This window comes from Manacus candei, unplaced genomic scaffold (assembly GCF_025592945.1).
Source record: "Manacus candei isolate 608988 ecotype Guabito, Panama unplaced genomic scaffold, ASM2559294v1 h1tg000028l, whole genome shotgun sequence".
Lineage (NCBI taxonomy): Eukaryota > Metazoa > Chordata > Aves > Passeriformes > Pipridae > Manacus > Manacus candei.
This window is the reverse complement of record NW_026138076.1, coordinates 27,546,167-27,561,893: the sequence shown is the minus strand read 5'-3', so window position 1 is coordinate 27,561,893 and position 15,727 is coordinate 27,546,167. Positions and strand designations below refer to the sequence as shown.

Sequence of the window (15,727 nt, the reverse complement as noted above, 5' to 3'; positions counted from 1 at the left end):
TAAGGAATGACAATGAATTGGTTGTGATAAGTGGCATTGATCCAAGAGTAAGATGCTAAGGCTACAGCCCTGCTTATGGGTTATCTGGGTGTCGTTCTAGTTCAGTTTGACTTCCACTCAAAATCTGGGCAATACCAGAACAAAGATCACCAGTTAAAGTTATTTCGCCCTCTTTGTGTTTCTGTACTAAGGATAGTAATGACACAGCAATGCAGTATTTTCCTCTCAAAGGAGTCTTTCCCTATACATGAAAAAGATCTGCTCAGGAATTTAAAATTACTTCATTTGTTGTAGAAGGAAAAAAAGTGTTTACTTAGTGATACAAGAGACTGCAAAAAGAAAAAAGGGAGATTCATGGTTAAAGTAATTAGATTTCAAAGCAATACATTAAGTATTTAATTACACATTTCATGAGTTCCCCTCCGGCATGATCAATCAGCAAAGAGGCAGCTGGGTCAGTTTATGGCATCACTGTTGTCTCCCATTCCCTCGTTTCTTCTGCTGGATGCTATAACCTCCACAGTTTCAGACAACAGAACAGACAGACTTTATGCAGGTGAAGACCTTTCACAAAGTCAATCCAGCATGTTTAAATAGCTCAAAGTGCATGACAATAAAGGCTTCTAAAGACATCTAAACAACTGGGCACAAAGGAGCAAAATAGCCCAGGCAGCCTTCCTTCTGAGCCTCCTGAAGGCAGAATCCTCATAACACGCTTTTAGCATCTGCACTCGGGCATTGGTCTGTAAGAGACATCACTGCATGAGGAATCGAAGTTCTAAATGCATTAAACCACAAAGAAAAACATTTTAGCTAGAGTTAAATATAAATGAGTTTCCGATTGCTGCTTTTATCTTGCCCAGAAATAGGTAGAACAATTTAAATAACAATGTTTCTCAAAGTGTCAGTATGGTTACAGAGGATCACTCAGTATTCAGAAAAGCCGTCTTTGGGAGTGCTGACATGTCTGGCAGTAGAGGTTTGAGAAAAACCATCCAAAACCAAAACATAAAAACCCCAAACCAAACATAATAACAAAAACAAAACCCCAATCAAGTTGTCAGACATTGTTCAATTATTTTTGACCCTGTACAGTAGGCTGGACTAGATATGCACAGTTTAACTTTCAATTTTTATTTTTTTCTAGGTGACACGGGGAACAGCTGTTTGAGCAGCAAACTGAGTGCTCCCTCCTACAAATGGCTATCTTAAGCCCAGAGCTTCTGTAACACCCCAGAGAAGAGGAGGGGTAAAGATACTTCTGCCTGTATCTAGTTCTACAGAGCCATAAACACACTGGCTATATCTGACTGTATCCACAGCTTAAAAGATGGATTTTTGGTATGCCTTGGCAGACCTCTTGTAAGCACAGCCTGGGACACCACAGGGCACTTCAGCTGAGCCAGGCTGAACCACCCCACCTTGAGTTAACCAGAAAATTGAGGATCTGTCCACCTCTTTTTTCTGCTTCTGCAATTCCTATATTATTCCCTCTCAAGTACAGTAAAGAGTCAATTGGTTTGCAAGCAAAATGAGAGAGTTGCAGAAAGAAGGAGAAAAAAGGGCGAAGAAGATAATTTTTAGACTTCCTCTGTTCCATATTGAGAAAATAAGTAACATTGCTTTTCTTCAAGGCTACACAGGCTTCACACAGGAAAAACTTTCACTCTCCTTGAGAGAGAAAATGAAAGGCATGGGAAAAACAGATTCAGAGCGGAGATACTGCATATAAGTAAAAAACAAACAAAAAAAAAGAAGAGGAAATAGTTCATTATTCAAGACTGTTTATCTTCTAAATGACATAACCCTCTAGGCAGTGTTACAGAAGACAGCCTTGCTCATTTCCGTAACTTTTTAGTATTCCTTTCTTTCCATTCAAAACCATCTGCCTTTTCAGTAAACTTCCTTCTGCTGAACTTCTCAAGTACTTCTGTTTCATTCCAAAGATCTTCCAAAATTGAAGCAAGAAAATAATAAAATAAAATAATAAAAAGCAAGAAAAAAAACCCAAACAACTATAAATTATAAATTTAACAACAAAAAGTAAAACATCTATAGGGCCAGCTTTATTGTGAATATTTTCAAATCCAGAGCAATGGACACACTCCTTTATGAGAAATAAGCATAGGGACAAGAACAAACTTCCTTTCCTATTAAACATCCGCTGATCAGTCCATGATCTGTACTTCTCTGACAATTTTTCTAACACAAAAAACGGAATTTTAAGTAAAGACTAAAGCAGCTTTGAAAGACAGCCACTCAAAGAGGCATCTTACCACCACTGGCCGTAATCAAGTTCCCTGCCACAAAGCCCAGAACCAAAAAAATTCTCTTGTAGAAGACACAAGCATGTGGGAGTGCTCTGATTTGTTCAGTGACAGACTCTGAAGATCACCTTAAGTTTTAAATTAGAAAATTAAACATATATACATATATATATGTGCACACATGCACATTTTCACACATTTTTTTTCTTTATGTTCTTCTGACAGTCTCTTCTTACCAAATGATGAGAAATTGCAAGAGAAAAGAATCCTTTATTTTTTGTTTAAGGGGAAAATAGTTTAGTGCTTTTCTATATTACTCAGAACTGATGCAAAGTCAGGTGCAATATAGGGAAGCGTAAAATGAGAGGATATATCATTTCAGAGAAAGCTAAGTAGTTTTTTTGTCCATTAAGTAACATCTTACTGTCATCCATGAAATACAGGGCTATACTCAAGCAGGAAACATGATTTGTTCCAGAAAAATTCAGGACTACATTCCCCTGAAAAACTGAATGGACAGGCTTGGCTGAATTGCTGGTGCAAGTATTTACACAGATTTGACTGATAATGAAAAGAGTGTTTTGGTTGTTTTAACACAGAAATTAAGGGATAAAGAAACAAGTCCAAATAAGTCAAGTTGTTCATGCGTAAGTCATATTAGTATTTTAAACAAACTACTAGCATACCAGTCAACCAGGAAAAGGTTGACTGAAAGTCTTGTTCCAAGTGCTCCGTTGTAGTAACAAACCAACTAATTCCATATGTAATGTATAAGAGCAGTGGATGCTCTTATTTGAAAAATACAGGATGGTATATAAATTAATGCTTAAAATGCTTTATCCTATGTTCACTTAACACAAAAATACACCCTATGACGGAAATATTTCAGTAATGAACTACCAAAAGGTGATGAATTGTCAAAATTCGGTTGGATCCATTTTAAGGGTGAAATATACACACATACAGCAAAACTATTGTCACAAAATGGAACAGTATAACAGAATTTTTGGTGTATCTGAGATTACAGGCACTGAAAATGGATACATTTATTACCTTGACTTTTCTAGCTTGGAACACCACAGGGTGCACACTGAAACCCCTGCTTTATACCAGTTCAGTGTTACTTTAAACCACTTGAAATGAAGGAATGCTGCAAGTGAACAAGTCACTCTCACAAATTCTCCAGCTTATTAGCACTTCTTAAAAACATGTATTTAATGTGATGAAATTGTCATCCAGCAGTCTTCAAGAGCAACAAGCAGTGGAATTTTCAGGAAAAAGCCCTGGAAAACTAAAGAGGGAAGAAATCTATTTTTAAAATACAGTTTTTGAAATAGTTAAGAATTATGAGTTCAGAAGGAAAAACACTTCTACTGTTGGCAGTTTAAGAGCAGTCTAAGTGAAAAATCACATAATTAAGAGACCAATTTTTTTGTCAACTGAAAGTATTCACTGTGGCAAACAAAATACGGCACTTGATTTTGGAACATACGTGACATACGTGACTATCTTTTAAGTATGTTCAATGATCAGCTGCAGTTACATCGCACTGAAGAGCTAATGATATCTGATATTTTAAGTGTGTACTAGCTGAAAGGTATTCATTGCTTCTTCATGTTATACTGCAAAATCTACTTCAGTGCCTATACAAGATATGTTAAAGGCTAAAGAGGATCATGGCTATGCCTATATTTGATGATACTGCATCAGTGTTTTCTGTAACAACTTTAAGGAATGCATACGTTTACTGTGTAAGTACAGAACTTCTAGAGCTATACACTAAAGTTATTCTCAGTGCTACACAAAGAATGCTAAGTAATACTATTTTTAACTGGATTCAGATTAGCAGTATTGCAGACAAGTGTTTTAACTACATGAGCAAACTGACAAAATGCATAAGGGCAAACTGTTAAGTCCTGTGACCATTTATAGTGCACTTCTTGATAGAAGCCCAGTATAACTAATGCAGAGGATGCAGAAGCCATGAACTGTCAGCTCTCATAACGGAAGTATTTTTACTCTCAAGGATCACAGTACACATTTTAAAGATGGTTTGTTAGGTCTAATGTACAATTAAGGAGGGGAAGAAACGAGTTCAAACAAGGAGAAGGTCAATAATCTTTAAGTCAGGTCAGTGTTCGAATGGTTCAAATGTACACTTTTCAGAAAAAGTTGACATCAATATAGTACTAAGTCAATAACCTGGAAGCAAATGGTAGCTTGTGTTCTAAAGTACATCAAGCTTAGCTCTGAACATACAGTGCTAAATAATTCAATGCATTACTTATTAAATGAAAAGTAGAATTTTTAAAAACTAAACATTGCATATTGGTGAAGACTTTGTGTCAAAATTCCTATTTTGCGTTATGTTTAATAAAAGGAATAAATCTAGATAACAAAAGTATCGATTCTCTCATTTATTGATATCAAAAATTAGGCTGGGTTTTGGTATGGGTTTTTTCAACATGTGGAAAGGAAAATGGAGAACTTGTATGCGACCTACGCGTATTAGCATGGAGGGAACCCAATATGGTAATCACTAGGACTTACGTGCAGGCTTGGAGTGTTAGAAGGCATGAGACTAAAGGTGGAGCTCTTACCTCTTCCACTATCAGCAGCAATCATACTGAGAATTGTTAGTTTCAGAACACAAGATAAATAGATTGATGATATCTTAGCTGATAAAATATACATTTAAGATGCTTCAAAATTTCCTCATTAGTCCTAATGTTAAAAGAAAAGTAGATGCTGAACAGCTTCTTAAATCCTCCTAGAGCTAAAACATTAAATTGACTGCTTGAACGTGGTGTAGGACAGGACAAACAAGATCATTCTGGTCATTTTGGAACAGAGCAAAATCTGCAGAGAACTGCTTTAGATTTTGGGAGGGTTTTCTTGTATTTGTGAGAAGTTAATGTGTGATCACACTTCTCATTACAGAAAATACACACGTAAGACATCAGCATTAAAGTTCCAACAGTATAACGTATTAATACAGTCACTAAAAAGACTTGTGAAATATAGCTCCGAAACTTATCTTCTACACTGTATACTATGCTTTATCCAAGACAAAGGAAATAAAGCTATCAAAACATATTCCAAATGTTTATTTTCAAGGAAACAGTTCTCAAATAATATAAAAAAAATTAAAGCACATCTATTAAAATATAGGAGATTACTTTATCACTTCCAACATTATGAAATGTTCCTATTCCATGTTCAGCAAACGCATATGTATAATATCTAATTTCAGGAAAAAAATACTTTTCTGAAATGCATATGATCCAATATTAAACAGTCATGTGTGTGTATATATATATATGTGTTCTAATTTTTGCATTGCTGCAGATTGACATTATGTTGCTAGCTTTCAATGCATGCATACCTTTTATATATAAGAAATGTTCCAAGATATACCAAACAACACAGTAGAAAGAAATTAAACTTTCCAATGTGATCTCGTCAAATTTAAATTTTGTCTGTGATTTAACTGAGGTTGCTAAAAAGTAGTATGTTGACACTCAAGGAAAGCCAGTATATTTACAAAAGGTGAGCTAGATTTTAAAACGTGCATCAATAAACAGAAACAGCATTTCTTCAGCAGCAATACAAAACTCATATAATGATTTTTAAGGGCCACTTTATTAATATAGTTCCTGAAGCTGTAGCATAAGACCCGTGATAGTTTGTCAGGCTAGGATTGTCTATATATAAACTATATCGCAACCACCACATAGTAACGTGCTATTTTTATTTTCTGTAACAGCAAAAAATGTTATCTCCATTACTGAGTTATAAAACTATTAAAATTTTATTTCAAGAATTCTTACTAAAAATGCTTAAATATTAATTAGTTTAACATTTCTAAATTCTCTAATTTAGTATCCAGTAAGTCACATATGCCAATACAATTCAGAACTGAGTTCAATGAATTATACTCCAAGCTTCATCACCTAAAAGACTGAATAACAGCAAAATACACATTTATGAAGGCACCTATTTTGTACAGCATTTGTTTTCCCCATATGGTTTACAGCTATAAAAGAATCCCTCACGTGTTCCTTTAAATGAGTAATAGCTAAGACAACATGTACAGTTTCAATTAAAGTAGAAGAATTAATGAAATAATGGCACTTTGAGTGAATAGATAGTGACAGACATAAGTACTTCCTCACGGAATGAATGCACCATGACAAAGCACTGAGCTACAAGTCAAGTGATCAAAATTCAGGTTTTAAAGACTTTTACACTTACCCGCCTACGGCAGAAGGGCAAACCCTGTGCAATGATGCTGATGCTAAATATCTTCATCACGGTTTGGTGTGGTAGAGGTTCTTTGGCACTTTTAAGATCAACAGGAACCAAGCCATGGTTGATGGCAGTTTTCCCAGGTTTGGACATTTTATTGTTCTTACTTTGTCAAGTCTACTAACACTGGAAGAACATTGGTAAAAACTTTGCTCTAAAGTTGCATGATTTTTTTTTTTTAAGTTTCAGACTGGTGAATCAGCTCCCCAAAGCTTGCTGCCTTTGTCTCTCAACCTTCTCCTGCCAAGTGTCCTGACCTGTCTGCTGCTCAGTGAAGTGCAAGCTATCCTAGTATAGACAGGAATTAAACTACCAAGGGGCAGGCAGACTGCTCCTGTCAGTCAAACAGCTGGTGGACCTCCCCTGCAATGTCAGAAAAGCCCTTCTCCAAAAAGGGATCTGCAGATTGAAAACGAAGAAAATCATGACTGCCTGGAGTTTTAATAGCCAGAGCCACTTACACCTGCACTTTAAAGGAAGAATTTTTTTTTATTTTTTTTTTTTATTTTTTTTTGCAAATTGGCATTGCACTTTCAGAAGGGGAAGTCAAGGAGATTGCAACCTTCAGAGAGTGACAGCATTGCTGCACGATCAACTCCACCACTCCACAAGCAGGTTTGTTCTGGAGTGTCACTAAAATCAAATGAAAAACTGACTTGGACTTCGCTGTTTCTCAATTATAGCCTCCACAAACATAATATATTGCTAAGTCCAAAAGTTACAAAAGGAAAGAAAAATGGATCCAAAAAAAAAAAAGAAAAACGGAAAAAAATGAGAGTCCCCTAAAATGGTGGCATTGGCACAAAACTTGTTCATTTAATAAAAGTAGAAGCAAAGCTACTGTTGCACTCCAGCCTGCACTTCCTCCTCTTTCCCTGTGGCTGTGGGGGGAGCATCATCCAGGCAGCTTTGGCTCTAAGGATGCAACGGTACAACAATCTTTCCTCTTCTGGCCATCAGGAGTTTGGGTACCAGTTTCCTCAGGCCTATCCATCACACTGATGTAAAGGAGAAGGACTCTTCCTCCAAAACAACAGCATATCTTGAAGGATGTGGGGAGAGGTCTGCCTGGCCTTACCAACAAACCTGACTGGGGACCATTTTTCAGTAAAAAGGTTGGTACTCCACCAAACAAAGCTGAACAGCAATGTCTATTACTCAGATTTTCCACAATTAGTTTGCTTCCATTTTAAATAATTTCTTGATCAAATTAGCTTTCCTACAATACCTCTAGGTTCCCACAATCCCTTTCTGATGCCTATACTTGGACATGTTTCTTAAAAGCATATTCATATTTTGAAAACCTTTTTGAGCAAAACTAAGTAGAAAGAGACAAAGACCTGTGAAAATGTCTTATGAAATTGCTGATAAGAGATGCAGAAAACCATCAAAGCTCTTGTATGAACTGAGTCAGCACAGTCCAAAACACAGAGAATAAATGACCATTAAGAAATCTTACAAGTCCCTTTATGCACAAACCAGCAAAGATAATTAACTGTATAATTATGTGAGGGCAAAAGAGGGAGTGCAGTAATGCTTTAATGCTTGGAGCACAACAATGTAACTTGACAAAAGACAGCATTAAAATATGACTGTATTAGCATTTCCACTTAGCCCTTTGTTTCCCCCTCAAAAAGCCAAGCTGTAAGCATGTCTCACTTGCATATACAGGGCCCCCCACCAAACATTTGCATGTGGAAAGGTTTAAAAAGAAAAAAAAAAGAAGGAAAAAAATCCCTAGTGTTTCACTGAGAGTATATATACATTACAGTAAGCCTTCACTTACAAGAAAATATTTCTCAGACAAACAAGACAATCCTTATTTCTTTACAGATGTTGCACAGTTGCATACAGAAAAGCTGTGACAATGCTGGGTAGTACAGAATTTTCATGCACAGATGGTTGCGTGTTTTTATTCTCTACCATACAATTCAGATGTTATTCTAAAGCACATTTAGATGTACATTTTCTACTAAAAGACTCTTCACATTTCCTACTTTATACTTCATCTTATAAACTCCAAGAAACAGTTTACCATTACACTGTACTCAATAGCAATAGCATTAGTTTATAGCTTCATTCTGAATTACTTCATATTTTATACAACAAGTACTAGGCTTTCACTTGGCTGAAAAGCTTCAGAATAAGTGTCTTGGAATCTCAGTTTCATTCAAATAAGAAAATTTCACTGAAGTACTCCAAAGAGGGTAAAGAGGAGCCTTTTGTTTCTACTTTGAATAACTAAAGTGAAGAACAGAGCCAAAAGTTCAAAAGAGATCAACTCACATACCCTATGGAAGTATCATTCAAAAAGAAGCAACAGATCAGTTTTCCATTTTGACAAACTGGTCACCATTTCAATAGTTCCAGCAAAGTGTGAAGTTGACCTAAATGTATTTATATAATTTGAGATTTTTATAGTATGTAATACAAGATCAGATACATTATTCTGTACAAAGCAAGCCTTACTTTCTAGTTTAATAAATATTTGGCATTTCATTTAATTGCATATAGAATTGTCTGCATGCATGTGTGCACTAAGAGAAACCGCTGAAATAAACTCAGTTTTAACAGAGTACTTTATTGCGCAATTGCTGAAAGAATTTGACAGCGTAGCAGATCACCAGCTGTTATTAGTTGGTATCAGAGCCTAGCATCTTATTACTTTACAGGCTCAGTTCCCCCCCCTTTTTTTTTAATTATTAGCTCAGAACAAAAGTGCAAAACAGGAACATAACTTGGCCCATTTAGAAATTTACATACAATTGGGGAGCAAACAAGACTGAGGTGTTGCACTCTCCAAGCACTGCTCACCACGCAAGTCTCCAGTAACAGGTTATTCTCACACCTCTGAAAAGACAAAACTTGGGATTGTCAGCCCTTCTTGTGTGGTTTGAGATGAAGTCCCAGTAGTACACTGGTTTTTCTTCAGGAATGTCCAAAATATTCTAGAGTAATTGCACAGGGACACATTGCTAGCTGAAAAAAGCATCAAGTTCACATTCAGTGTAGTCCCCTTTTTACATGGATAAAGCCATGACAAAATATGGCACTTTTTTTCTGTCCCATGTGAAATTACAAAGCTAGATTTCATACTTTATCATGGCAATAAGAAAAAGCTCCAGTTTTTATCTGTGTCTTTTTTCCCCTGCCTTTTTTTACCATCATCTCCTGGAAAAAGAGTTGCACTAATAGATGAGATTTTGTTGGCCCAATTTTACTTCCATGTATCATCACTTTCTTTTCAGTCTTGTATTTCCTACACGTTACTGACTGTAAGTATAATTGTCTTACAGTAATATTTAAAGGCCCCAAGCTGGACAGCTGTAAACATCTAATAAGTGAAAGTCTTTAGCCTGAAAATACAACACAGTCTAATTTAAGCAGTAAGAGGTTGTAACAGGAAGACAAAATGGTGAGGGTTGGCTATCTCAGAAGTGTCAGGAATACACTGAATATAGTAGATATCACTTATTTTTGTATTTATTACACATATAATTCTAATTTAAGCTCTAAATTTAAGTTTAAAGAATCACTGTTGTTTTCATCTTTAAAAGTCCTTTTTTACATTATACACGGTGAGAACATGTATAAACTTGACACACGTGAAATTATGAAAATTTGAGATTTAATGCTTTGTAATATATTTTTCTAACATTCTATTTCTAAATAAAGTGAGGCCGATTTCCAGTGATGCTCCTTTCAAGGGCTCACCTGTCCTTGTAATTGGAAGATCACATTTGAAATCAGATCACATAAAAATGCCTGAAACCTTGAGTTTGAAAATACCAGCTTGAGATTGTCAGGGACTTTCAACTGTAAACAAAAGAAATTGTTTCTTTTTGGTCAGTTCAGTGAAGTGGTGTCTTTGTAAAATGAAAGCATGTAGTAAGCAGCAATAATCTTCATACCTTCCAGTCAGGTCACAGTTTTAAGACACGAATCTAAGAAATTACCCCAACACTGAAAACCAGCTTACATACACACTATAGAATTTGCTCTTAGAGCTGACAACTGCTTTGCATATTAACATTACTGGAAAAAAAAATTTAAAAATCATGATATTTTAATATGGTGATGGAACAGTACAAGACCTACACAGACCTAGATGAAGTAAGTACAGAAAAATTAAAATGCAGACAGCAGAACCCCAGAGAGGTTCTCCACAGTTTTTAACATCGGTGAACAGCTGCCCTCAAATGGATAAAGCAGAGCACTGCAACGTTTCAAAAGTTACCTTCTCAAATCAATCATAGTAACATCATAATCTTTTGAATATATTTCATAATATACTCCCTAAATAACATCTGTAGTAAGCTCCACATAGGTGCTGCATACAGAATGCACTATAATTTACATTATACACGAGCTTTATTATTCCCTTGATATTCACACTAGTCCCTGTTGGTCTAGAAAGACCAAGAACCACTTTGTCAGCAAAGCAAGGTACTCATATACTACCCTAGTAATCACTCACCTAGCTACTGCGGTCCCAAGTTTATTTATGTGAGGGATTTCTAATATCAATATACAAGTAGTTTTCAAATGACACATTGTACATTAGCTTGTTTTGTACAGGCAAATGAACCAGCTGTATAGTTAAAAGGTACTGCTGTACAAAAATAACTGCAACTGTATTAGTGGTTCTGGACAGAAAAAACCCTATTGCTTTAAACAGTCTGTATTCTATCCAAGTTTACCCAATAAAAACATCTGCACATATAAGAAAAGATAATGACCCAGACTCCTGAAGAGGGTATGGAGGGAATCAATGGGGATAACAATTTTGATCTTATGAGATCAAAATTTCCTAAAAAACGTACACTTGAATAGTATGCAAAAGGGGCAAAACTACTAGTTTAAACATGCAAACTGATGGTTTTCTCTATAGTTCATGAAACATTCAGGAGTAGACCTGTTGTATCACAAGCAACAGCAAGAACGAAGTCTGGCTCCAAGTTAGACTACCATGACAGTTCAAATTGCACTTGAATTACTCTCCAGCTTCTCCAAGGCTTTATGGTCCCAAAATGTCATGGAAGGCTCACTCTGAACAGTCCAGTCATAGCAAAGCTTTATTTCAGGTTTGTACCTTACTATGAGTATTGACTAATAAATGGTTTCTATGGTTTAAAGGAAGGAACAAATGTTGACTGAACTGCTTACATGATCATAGAAATACTCAATTCCTCAAGAATTCAATTATGTCTTACCAGGTAATGGTCACTTCATAGACTTCCTTTTCTGCGAAGTCTGCAGATGTACTAATAAGTCTCTCCCTTTCCTTCCTACCCTTTAGTTATCTTGAAAACTTGTGTAATCTCTCTCTTTGTCAAATTGGGTGAAAATTAGTCAAGAAATTCATAAGGTCTGGAAAGGATGACAATGACAGGCAAATGTCTCAACTGCACAAGCTTCATTTTCTTTGGCAACAAAGTTTAAGAACACAGTGAAGAAGAACCCAGATTTTCTTAACTCAGATTCACTCAAATGATACTTCCTGGCTATAATTCTGGCTCTGAAATCATATCCAGGCATGGTCATTAAAAACTACAGTGATGAAAAACATTTTTATCTAATACAATAGAGCTACCTTACAGTTTTTGCCATGAAAGAGCAAGAAGGAGCTATGGCTTTTGTAACTGCTGGTGGAAGATGGTACAATTTGTATGACACTCCTATACTGAAAAGAAATTATAAAAGTCAAAAAAAATACAGATAAGGATGATGGTAAAGCTTCTGTCTGGCAAAACACAAGATAGCATTCCCAGAAGTCCACTAGTACAGAGCAGGCAAGATATGAAATATCAAGTTTAGCGGCAAAGGGGAAACCATGAGATAAACATACCTACTAGACATTTTTCATGCCTATGTGCATGCTCGTATCTGTTAAGTATTCTGGCATTTAAGTGTGAGCGCACAGAGAAATAAAATGAGACTCAAACTTGACCTGCTGCATTTTAATACTTGTGTATGGCACTTAACTACATCAGCCTTGCTTGCTGGGGAGGCCAGCAGTTAGTCAGATTAATCAACAGCAAAGGTTCACTACTTACAATTTCTAATTGCAACCACGAATGGAAGTGAGTTTGAATGTCAGCGAGTAAAAAAATAACAGATCTCCACTGGATCTGTTCAATCCCACAGCTGATCTTTGCAGCTAAAAGGAAATGAAAAGGTTCATTAGAGATTCTAGTAGCAAAAAGGAGGCGGCTAGCCCTTCCATCCTCCTTGTTCTGGCCATTTTTTCCAAACTCTTCCTTAAACTGGCTGTAAAATTTGTCAGGTTTGTGAGCTCTAATATAACTCCAGTAAGTAGGATACCTGAAAATCCTCAACTTTTTTTGTTGCTAAGTTATTTTTCCACTATTGTGAACAGCTCACAAAGCAGCCAGATGCATGATGAGACGAAGAGTGTTTAGAAGTGAAGAGTAGTCAAGACCTCCATCTCTGGGCAACGAGATATTAGATCAGTTCCCTTTGTCCAATACTGGTCCTGAAGAGACATCAATGATAAAAGCTGCATAGGCATCTCACCAACTACAGAATTTCATCTCCAAAGAAAGGGAAGGGAACATGCAGGTACTTGCAGCTCTGCCCTCAGTCACACCGGTACTAGTGCAATAGAGCACTTGACTAATTACAAGGGACCATTTGCACAAGTTAACTTTTTGTAAGGTCACATGGACAGTTTATGAAAACAACATAGACTGCCTGGTAAACTGCATATTGACAAGACTATATAATATCAATACTAATGATACTATCATATAATTAAAAAGATACTTAACCATGAGCATCTAAAAAAATAATTCCTACCATATTTAGACATGCCTGTAAGTGTCTAATAATCACTTGAAACTAGAGGTCTTTATTATTTCGCTTTACTCCACAGCTCCCCTAACTTTATTACTTTATTTACTGTACTATGGGGTCTTATTGTCATTGTCACTTTTTAAAAAACTATTTTTAAAGCATGTATCTTCATTTCTTCATTAAACATTTCAGAAAATATTCTAGGTATGCAACAGAAATCCAGCTGCATCTTCTTGCATTTTATAAATATTCCAGAAATGTCTGCCTCACTGGCTATAACATGACCTGTTGGATAAGCAAGTTTAACTCTTCGGTCTACTCAGAGTTGTAACAGCTGCTAAAAAGAATTGCTACAGCTGCTCTGCAGGAATTTATTTGCTGACCACTTACTTATGCTGTTGTTGCACCTTTAAATAAAGCTAAGAATTAAGAACTACAGCAACAGGTAGAGAAGTCATGCAATATTTAATGCTGGATTAAAATGCACGTTAAATTCCCAGCTGAGGATAAGCTGGGGGAAGGGAAAGAGGGTGGCTTTTTTAGTAAGGAGGTTGTTTTTACAAAAATAGAAGAAAACAAAAAAATTAATTTTTCATACTGAAAAATTCAGCTTTTCTTATCACTGTATCACCCTTCCATGTAAAATGCAAGGCTTTAAATGAGAAATTCTCTATTTACATACCTACACATACAAAAATAAACAAGGCAGTACCAAAATATTTAAAACATGATTACCAGTTTCTGAATAACGTATAAAAGGGCACTGCCAAAAATGATGTTTGGACTTAAGACTTTTCTTTCTTTCTACATATTAAATGGGAACAGGAAAAATCCCCAAAATATCAGATAGGCATTAAAATATTTCTGCCACTTAACACACCTAAGTATTTTTTTTATTCTGTAGTGAAATTCTGTCCACATACCATTTATTCAGCATTAAGAAAAAAAAACCAAACCAAACCTGACAACACAGTAACACTCTCCAGATTAGCTATATTGCCTACTGCCAAAATAAAAGGTTGAATAATGCAAAGTATTACAATTTGTACGTTTGAAACAATATGGATATTAAGGTCTATTTTGATATAAGACTATTTTTCTTACTAGCACTGTAAAATACATGTAAATACATAAATCTAACAAATGGAACAACTGATTGTTACGATGGCATTCATCTGATAGCACCAAATTAAGCTATATAATCCTTTTCAGCTGGTAACAGCATACTGCAAAAGGGTGTGAGGCTATTTATAAAGCTCAAGATATGTAAAGTAAAGAATGCACAGACCACAGAAAAAAAGCAGGTAGTACGTCGAAGAGCTGGCACTCTTGATCTTTCACTTGTCTGTCCTTTTTTCCACCTTTTTTTTTTTTAGAGGAAGGGGCAGCCTTGCCTGTACTTTTATTTCACAAACACTGGCTTTCTCCGATTTGTTCAAATTTCACTTATAATTTAAAACACTTGTAAGTATTTGATAGAATTTTCATTTTGTATATGGTCAACTAAGTCCAGCTGTGAGTTTACTGGCAGTCTGATATTCAGACTTCAAACCCTGCCAACAAAGAAAGGTAGTGCACCAGCACCAAATTCTGCCTGGCACAGTGTAGAAAGAGTCAGAGTCTGTCAACAGCCCGTCCTCCAAAATAGATACATGTGCACACCTGTGTGTTGCATACTTGCTCTAGGGTATGGAATACTAGTGGTTTACATCAAAGCCAAACACTGTGAGAAGGGTGAGTGCCTCCTCGTACCAATTGAAAGTGTCCTTGCTTTGGATGAAGTCCAGCTTACAGTTGAGGGACAACACTATTACACTTTGCAAGAACAAGTGATCTATATTGAATGATTTTATGTCTGATTTCTTCCATTTGGCCACATCACTTCCAGTTTCTTAACTTCATTTTTACATATTTATTTTAAGTCAATTTTTTTGTGTGTGTTTTAGAAAATCTGACTAAGGGATCATACTGAAGGAATTATGACGTTGGCAAAACTATGTTTATTATTTGTTGTCTTTTAATTTTTTTTAGCACCCTATACATTTGGGTAATCCTTAAGGGACACTCAGTAATTTGAGAAGAACAAAAGGTCTCCTCTTCTAAGCATTGACTGGATAAGAATGTGATTTGCACTTACAGGAAATGTTGCTAATACTTTAAGTAGTAACGACTTTTGATGATGAATAAGGTGGGATTTATCCCTGCTGGCAATCTGTGGTGGTAATAAGTACACTTTCTACTTCACCTGAGGCGCCAGGGATAGAACAAATGTGTTAAGATACTATAACCATTAACTGAGTAATATGTCATGACATAGCTGAAAAGCATAGCCACTG

At 35.9% G+C, this 15,727-nt stretch overlaps 1 protein-coding gene across 4 annotated transcripts in view; it reads right to left on the bottom strand.

The window, feature by feature from the left end:
- Positions 1-15,727, bottom strand: part of FBXW7 (F-box and WD repeat domain containing 7) — a 182,452-nt gene that overhangs the window by 74,425 nt on the left and 92,300 nt on the right. The window contains exon 1 of one of the 4 annotated variants that reach the window (XM_051790556.1): positions 6,522-8,996. The exons of 2 other annotated variants lie outside the window; for them this stretch is intronic. In XM_051790556.1, the coding sequence (XP_051646516.1) occupies positions 6,522-6,668 (147 nt within the window). In that variant the 5' untranslated portion in view covers positions 6,669-8,996. Of the gene's footprint in view, positions 1-6,521; positions 9,426-15,727 lie in introns of those variants that run through there. One more of the 4 variants, XM_051790558.1, reaches the window with a different exon arrangement.